This window comes from Pleuronectes platessa, chromosome 4, assembly GCF_947347685.1.
Source record: "Pleuronectes platessa chromosome 4, fPlePla1.1, whole genome shotgun sequence".
NCBI classification, from domain to species: domain Eukaryota; kingdom Metazoa; phylum Chordata; class Actinopteri; order Pleuronectiformes; family Pleuronectidae; genus Pleuronectes; species Pleuronectes platessa.
Window position 1 is genome coordinate 18,748,537 of NC_070629.1, and position 7,931 is coordinate 18,756,467.

General features: G+C 41.6%; 1 protein-coding gene across 1 annotated transcript; it reads right to left on the minus strand.

Moving 5' to 3' along the window:
* Positions 1-982: 982 nt before the first annotated feature.
* Positions 983-6,908, minus strand: LOC128438474 (leucine-rich repeat-containing protein 43). The gene is made up of 12 exons (XM_053421058.1): positions 6,822-6,908; positions 6,528-6,740; positions 5,619-5,729; positions 5,306-5,445; positions 4,096-4,334; positions 3,838-4,001; positions 3,108-3,264; positions 2,702-2,841; positions 2,536-2,625; positions 1,912-2,130; positions 1,481-1,544; positions 983-1,173 (listed from the first exon to the last, which is right to left on the minus strand). Exons 1-12 carry the CDS (start codon positions 6,906-6,908, stop codon positions 983-985), a joined length of 1,815 nt encoding a protein of 604 aa, XP_053277033.1.
* Between the last annotated feature and the right edge of the window lie 1,023 nt (positions 6,909-7,931).

Below are 7,931 nucleotides of genomic sequence, written 5' to 3' on the forward strand. Positions count from 1 at the left end.
TTGCCTAGAAGTCCTGTCACGTACTGATTGATCCCAATGCACTACATTTAATAATGTTTTACACCTTTCTGTAGTAAACCCAGTGTAGTGTGCAAATCAGTTTGTGGTTATTTGATTTAACATTGTGAAACATTTACACCACTTAAGCACAATATTACAGTGTCGAGGACCTACAGACTAATAAAGATAAGATAAAACTTTATGGATCCAACGCCAGGGAAATTCACTAGTGAAATGAGGCAGACAAATAAAAAGGCAATAGAATTAGTAATGAAAAAATCGAATAAATGTAGAAAATAAGAACATAATGTACCTTTTTGCTACAGAGGAGATATTGTTTGTAGAGAAATGTACTTATTGAAATAAATGTGTGTATATATATTTCAATAATCCAGCTCCAAAAGCAACGATCACATGAAACCACATAACGTGAAGAGAACAGCCACAGAGCAACACATCAAACAAAGCATGATGCCATAAACACTGAGGTAAAAGAGTACTCACTGATGAATGATGTCAACCAGTAGTACTGTATTGAGTAACAATTAAAAGTCCCTGTTTTTCATCAGAATATTAACATTTAGTAGTTAGGATACAAAGCAATTGTGAGCTGATACGTGTAGATGCAACTAGAACACCTGTTTATCACTTACTCTAACACTTTTTAACATTTTCCCAGAGAATTATTAATGGATCTGACATTAATAGGGGCACACATATTTGGGGAGTGTGCCCCTTGGTAAAATTGAAGGGGAATGTTGTGAGATATGCAAGTAGAGGCATTCCAGTTTTCATTTTAATTTATTTATATTCCAAACACAGTGAAATCAAATTTTGTGGATTCTCCTTTACCTCTCAGTTTTAGGCTAAATCATATTTATTTGCTTTCAACGCAGAGCTGAAGAAGACTGACCCGTACACAAAGGTCTTAGGAGGACAACGACTCAAGCCCAAATCCAATAGAACAGATTCAATATGGAATTCAATTCAACCCTCTGGTCTCTGTGCTTTTGGGGTTTTGCTTTGTGTGCAGGAGTCCACGAGCTTCAGACTCAGACTTCCATCTCTCCAGCTCCACACTCAGCTCCACTGTCGCTGGCTGCAGGCGGTCGCACACGGAGCTGCAGGCGGGGACCACGTCCGCCTCACGCTCCCTCCCGGTCTTTCCTTTACCTACACAGCAACACACGCGACAGGACTCAGGAGGGGAAGCAGACTGGAATAAAAACAGTTACATGACACAGGAAATAATTACTTTTGATTTGTCTCGCACTTGTACCTTCTTCTTATTAATAAGAAGATATAAACCTTGTGTTATTCAACAAGACTGACAATAGAATAACGTCAGCTCTGATTCTTTTAGTGGTGAGATCTGGTGCTTTTTCATACATCTTTTATTGTTTCTATTTAAAAATCTTATCTAGAGGATCAGGTACTGAACCTTTTGAAGATGCTGTGTTCTTCTGTGCTGTCCCACTGCCTCCTCTCCTCTTTGAGTCCTTGTCCTCCTTCTTCTTTTCCTCTTTCATTTTCTTTTCCAGATCCTACAGATGAGTGACAAACACAGCACACAAGATGTTAGTCTCTGTGTCGGTTTAGAATCCTGTTGGCAGTTTGTTGTTGTTGTCGTTGGCAAGATTACACAAAAACTACCAAACCAATTCCCACTGAACTCAGTGAAAGGGATGAGGCCCGGGCCTGGAAAGGGCCTGTTCGGTTTAGATGTGGATTAAAGGGCAGGACAAGATTCTTCCCCCTACTTTCCTTAACTGTGTTTTATGATGAAAACATTAGGTAAGCTCATCAGACCAATTCTTTTTTTTCTTTTATATATTTTTCTAGAAGGAGATAATAAAGTGTAGGATGGTTTGGCCTTGGCAGAGGTGTGTTACATGATAAATGTAAACTTGCCTTTTCACATGTTGGTGTAGCTTCAACCACAGACTCTGCGTGCAGGGTACCGAGGTCACAGAGGACGTCGACTTTTCCATGTCCTCTGACCAGACTTTGCAGGGGGACGTGGACGGAGACGAGGCTTCTCCTGAAGCGGGCGTCCTGGACCAGCTCCGATACCGACTTCTTCTTCTTGTCTTTAGACTTGTCTTTGGTGGGACCAGATTTGATGGGGGACTAATGCAGATACAAAAGATATGTGTTTGGATATAGTCTGAATTTATCACTCACACACACACACACACACACACACACACCACATGTAAAACAGTCAAATCAATCAATAGCACTAATATCAAATCATTAGATGTAATGACTGTGGTCTTACTGTATGTTTTTGAGCACATACTTAGGAACTGTACATATAATAATGAAAATCATAATCATAATAACTAATAACTAATAATAACAATAGTGCTTCACAGGAAGATAAAAAACTCTAAAGAAAAATAAACATATTGGTTTGATAGTATCAGGCATATATTTCTATGTGTCTGTTCACAGTGTCTGTTTGAGACTTCTCATCAGGTCCATCAGCTCATGAATCTTTTAATTGTGATTCTGCAGAAACCTTGATCTCACTTCTCTCTCATGGCCGCCTTTCTTCTCTTTGACAGGTCGGCCCGGTTTGGCCCCTGCGACATCTTCAGAGGCCGCGGGCCAGGACAGCACCTACAACATCACCTGTCAGAATAACAGTCCTGACACATTTTCTGAATCTTAATGTTTAACCCCACGGTTTCTGAACCTTTTCTTCCTCAACCCTGAGGGAAAGTCCTCGGCTGAGGAATTTCTTCAAGCCTCCCAGGTCACTGCCAGTGTGAACGTGCGTGTCGCTGAAGTCCATGTGCTCTGACCAGGTCAGCTTTGACGTGCTGTGTCTCCACACTGTGGCAGAGGAAAAACTTTAAAATGTACGATTAAATGACGATGGCATGCAATACTGCACGTATACAAAACGGAAAGTGACGAATGAAAAAGCTGATAAGTGATCAGTGTAGTCATCAGGTTCAGGGTGGGTACGATTCTCCACCGGATGTTCTGACTGTGTTTGAATGTGTCTATTCTGTGAAAACTGATAAGAAGTTCATCCCAGTTACACAGGATATGTGGGTCTGAAAGCTGCGCAGGTCAAATAAGGCGGGTGTCATTACCAGGTGCAACATCGCAGCAGGCCTCCTCAGGATTCAACTCGCCAGTGTCTGGTGCAGACTTCTCTCTTTCACAGTTCTTATCTGATTGTGGGTCAGCGTCACTGGAGCCGTCCTCTGTCACAGGCTCTGTGGCACATTTAGACTCACCGGCAACTTTCTGTAAATTAAACCACATAAAAAGTACAGATGTTTATTTCTGGCCAAATCCAAACTCCACATTTGTCATATTCTACATAAATGTAATGCAATGTAATGTAAGGAAAAGTCAAAAATATGAAGAAAGTCCCTGAAGGCAGACTTAGATACGTTCAAGTGGTCCAAACCGTGTTTGGTTAGGACCTTTGACCAAATTATGGAGGCATAGAACTGCAGGGTGGTAATTATTTTTCCAATTTATCTGGAAACATCAACTCTCGTTCCCATTTATTCACTGAGGAATGAGTTGTTGTTTTTTTTTACCCATTACTTGCTGAAGGATTCTTTAGCAAAGAGTGAAATTCACACTTAACTAAACTGTATCCCTGGAAGTTCTTACTCTGATGCTTCTTATTGCTTAAGGGAGGGATGTGTGCAAACCCCGTATAAACAAATGGATCAGTTACAACAAGTAATACATTACTAATAAAACGTACATGGCATGTGAACATCAAGACATGCAAAAGTGAATCTATATCATGCAGCCTGTGAATACTGAGAGAGACTAAGAGACCGTGAAGGCAGCACACGTCACCTGTTCAGCAGGGGTTTGATCAGTGAGGAACTCGTATGTGATGAAATAGCTGTAGGTGACAACAGGGAAGTCGGGAGCCGTTTCATCCACACTCATCAGTGGGTCTGGGATTCCCTTCACTCGGCCCACTCTCACTGTGACCGAGGCCTGGTCCACAGTCACATCTGTTCACAAGGAAATGATCCAGAGATCAACTGTAAGTAGCTGTTGAGCTGGGAAGCTAAACAGAAACAGGAGCCTGTGTGAACAGCGACTCACCGCTCAGCTTGGCCAGGCCCTGAAAGCGATGTCTTTCCTCAGGGGTGATCCATGAGTGGTCCAGGCAAGAGAGCTGAGGCAGAGTGTCCACAGTGAGGCCCGGGTACGAGTGCGCCAGGGTGAAGGGGTTTCCCTCCAGCACCAGCGTCTTGAGGCAGGGGAGAGTGGTCAGAGCGCTCAGCAGGGCCCTCTGGTCCTCAAACTCACAGTCCCCGAGGTCCAGACACAGCAGCTGCGGCCTGGGGTCAGAGACAGGCACCGTCTTTACAGTGTGTGTGTGTGTGTGTGTGTATGTGTGTGTGCGTGTTTTACATGAACACATATTATATTATATTGCATTACATTGCATATTGCAAATTGACATTGCTCTGTTTTGCTTTTTTCATTTCACTTTTTACATTACTTTTTATATCTTTTATCTTTTATATATTTTTATTTTATATATTGTTTTTTTTTAAAACTTTTTTCTCTTATGTGTGTTGTATTTATTGTGTTTTTATGTTTCTATCTTCATTGAATGCACCAACAACCAGAGGAAATTCCAGGTAGGTGTAAACCTACTTGGCAATAAATACCTTCTGATTCTGATTCTGGGTGTGTGTGTGTCTGCGTGGGTTTGTGAGTGTGTGTGTGTGTGTGTGTGAGTGTGTGTGTGTGTGTGTGTATGTGGGGGTGTGTGTAAACACCACAGTGTCGTTGACGACTAGTAGGTTGACATTTCATTAATTGAAGCTTCTCCACATACCTGTCATAGTAAACTTAATATTCTTAGTTCTTTATATAATTATGTATTTTGAAATATAAACTGACTACAACTGACTGTCTAAATAAATATGATATAAATAATGAGTTGCATGAATTTAGTTCATTCATTCATTCATCGCTCACATTAACTATGTGATGTTATTTATGAATCTCGTGAGTGTTTTTATTAATTTATTTGTATAATGTTTTTTTGTTGTTGCGTGTGTTTAAATGTTTGTTGCTGATTGTGAGGGTTTCTGTTTCTCAGGCCTCTCTTGGAAAAAAGATCTTGATCTCAATGTGACTGCCTGATTAAAAAAAGATTAAATAAACAAACAATATAAAATTAGTTAAGTGCCTCGGTTAGAGTCAGCACTAATGAACACACTCGGCAGGATTTTCATTTGACCTACTTTTGGTTTATCTCTCAAAAACCATCTTAGTTCCTGTATGTGGGGGTGCTAACCAGTGTCTTCCAGAAAGATCAGCAGCGTCTTGACAGGAACCGAGACCGTTTGAGCCGAGGCCGAGGTACCACAGCTGGGGGGGGGGACGTCTGGTGAGACTGCTCAGAGCGGACAGCCGGTTGCCACGTAGCTCCAAAACCTGAGAGAGAAAACAATCAAACATTTCATCATCACTACGTCACAACGATTTCAGACCTCAACCACAGCCATGATTCTGTTTCTAATCCCCATCGATTGACTTCTGCAGCAGCGACTTCATGTCATCTGAGAAGCTGCAGAGAGCCTTCACACTGCTGCAGGACTGCGACTCACCTTCAAAGTGCAGGGGAGGTTGTCTGCAGGGATTTCTGAGATTCTGTTGGCACTCAGCACCAGCTCCTCCAGCTTTGAGAACTTCAACAGGCCGCCATCGACGACTGACACCTGTTTGTTCGTTGTGTCAAAGCATTAAGAATGAATACCTTTGAAGTAGATGGATGGAATCAGGGAGTTGCACAGAGCCCCTCAGCCACCAGGGGACCCACACACAAGATGAAAATGTGATCTCCTGATAATATTTTAAGCTCTCGACCTTACTCTGTGTAAATGTATGGAGAGATTTAGCACCTCATGCAAATGTTTGCACCTAAATGTACATTTTGGTATTTTAGGGGATGCATTAACTGACAATGTGGGCTCATCTTTGCCAGATGTTTGGGTTTAGGAGCCGTTGGACTTTGTTATAAACACCATTGGCGTCCTGGAAGAGCAAAGAAAAGCCTCCAGGTGTGAATAGGAACTGTCTGTTTATATATGTTTCTGTGATATTACTACAGTGACATTTTGTTCATGTTCCACAAGTTTCCACTATTCATCTGTGCATATTTCTCTCAGTATTAGGAGCAAATTGAACAGATTGTAGTACCAAAGTGATAGTTACTGAGTAGACGCTCTACTTTTATAGGAACCCCTTCAAAGCAGAAACTTTAGTTTGCCATGAGATTTTGGAGGGGGTGTATCTAATCATGGGTTTGGGGATGAGGCAAGAATGTCAGTGTATATTAAAGTAATAAAATGCTTTTTATTAACCTTTTAAGGAGTCAATAGGATTTTCGAGAATGACTGAATGTAAAAAAGTGTTCCTCATGTTTGAACTGTTTTTCTCAGATCCTGTGATGGTGCTTGGGGCCTGGTCAGATGAATGAACGGGTTTTAACAATAAAATAATCAACAGTTACTCACGTCCTCGTCCACGATGCGTAGCACAGTAAAGTACTTGTGAATGAAGTCGGTGTGGAGGCGTTCAGGTGACAGCACGGCCAGTTTCCTCAGGGTCACAGCTTGAGGGCTCCATGATGCATCGTGCCACCACGGAGAGTGAGGACAGATCAGCAGATCCAGGAGAGAGTCTGCCTCCTCTGTCTCTGTCTCCACTGCACCGTCCACCGTCTTCCTCTGACAACACATCACCTCAAACATCACATTGATATCTGAAATAAAGAGACATGCAACCAGGTTCCAACTGAAGACACTCACCAAGCTGCCACGTCCACAGGGAAAGTCAGTGAGACACAGCTGGCGGATGTGCTTCTCTATCACAGCAGAGAGTGTGTCTGGACTCATCCTCACCAGTCGTTCGTCCCAGTACCTGCAGGACAGTGTCTGGGTTTGCAGTAACGGGTTCGGTTTGTCTTTCAGGAAGAAACGGGCCCCAGTGTTTGTGTGCTGATGGTTGTTGGTTGCCTGGTAACAGCTGTGGCCCACACCACTGCGTCCAGTCAGTTAGTCTGCGCAGGTGAAACACTTGTTTCAGCTCCAGGGTTGTGTTACACATTAAATATCTGCGTATTGTCTATCAACATTAGAAATGTGATGATCTTTGAATCGCGTTTGCTCTGCGATGGCAACGTCATTTCTGCTGTGGGAAAAATAAACATACACTTTGTTATTTAAAGGTGTCCAACTGAACCCATTCAAGAAGGTGGCCCCCTATCCAATGCTGTGCTATGCTATGCTATGCTATGCTATGCTATGCTATGCTATGCTATGCTATGCTATGCTATATGCCATAACATCAATTATTTTTCAGACAATGTAATAAACAAGTTCAAGAGTCTTTAAGAGGCTTTAAGCCCACATTTGTGCTTTTAGCTAAGTGCTTACATCACCAGGCCAGCATGCTCATCATGTGGATATAGTGTTTACCATGTTTACTATATCGGTATTTTTATTTATTTTTTACTTATTTTTTATTTAGTTTTCAACAAAACAATATGCATTTCCAGACAGTTATTTTCTTTGTCCATTTTTCAACTGTATACAATATTGTTATACATGGTATTCAAGTACAGTGTGCAATGCATAGAAAAAACAACAAACATCAAACAGTGCACACTCCAAGAGAAAAAGAGGGGGGATAAGATTAGATGATTGATTACATACATTTTTTTTTAATTAAACGAGGAAAGAAAAAAGAAAAAAAAGTAAAATGAAAATAAGACCAGAGATAAAGAAATAGTAATTGTCCACTCCAGAATGTAGTATCATAGGTGCTATATATGCTTTTCCGAGAGGATGGTGTATAATGTATGTGAGTAGGGAGAGTTGACAGATAACCGCCCAACCAGAGGCCCAGAGCGAGATTAA

Bases quoted from the DNA above. Each gene is read 5' to 3' on its own strand.
- LOC128438474 (XM_053421058.1), bottom strand. From the start codon at position 6,908: ATGAGTCCAGACACACTCTCTGCTGTGATAGAGAAGCACATCCGCCAG. The intron at 3,265-3,837 runs GTGACGTGTGCT...TTTAATTTACAG, and splicing joins ATCAAACCCCTGCTGAACAG to AAAGTTGCCGGTGAGTCTAA. The intron at 1,545-1,911 runs GCAAGTTTACAT...ACTCATCTGTAG, and splicing joins CTACACCAACATGTGAAAAG to GATCTGGAAAAGAAAATGAA.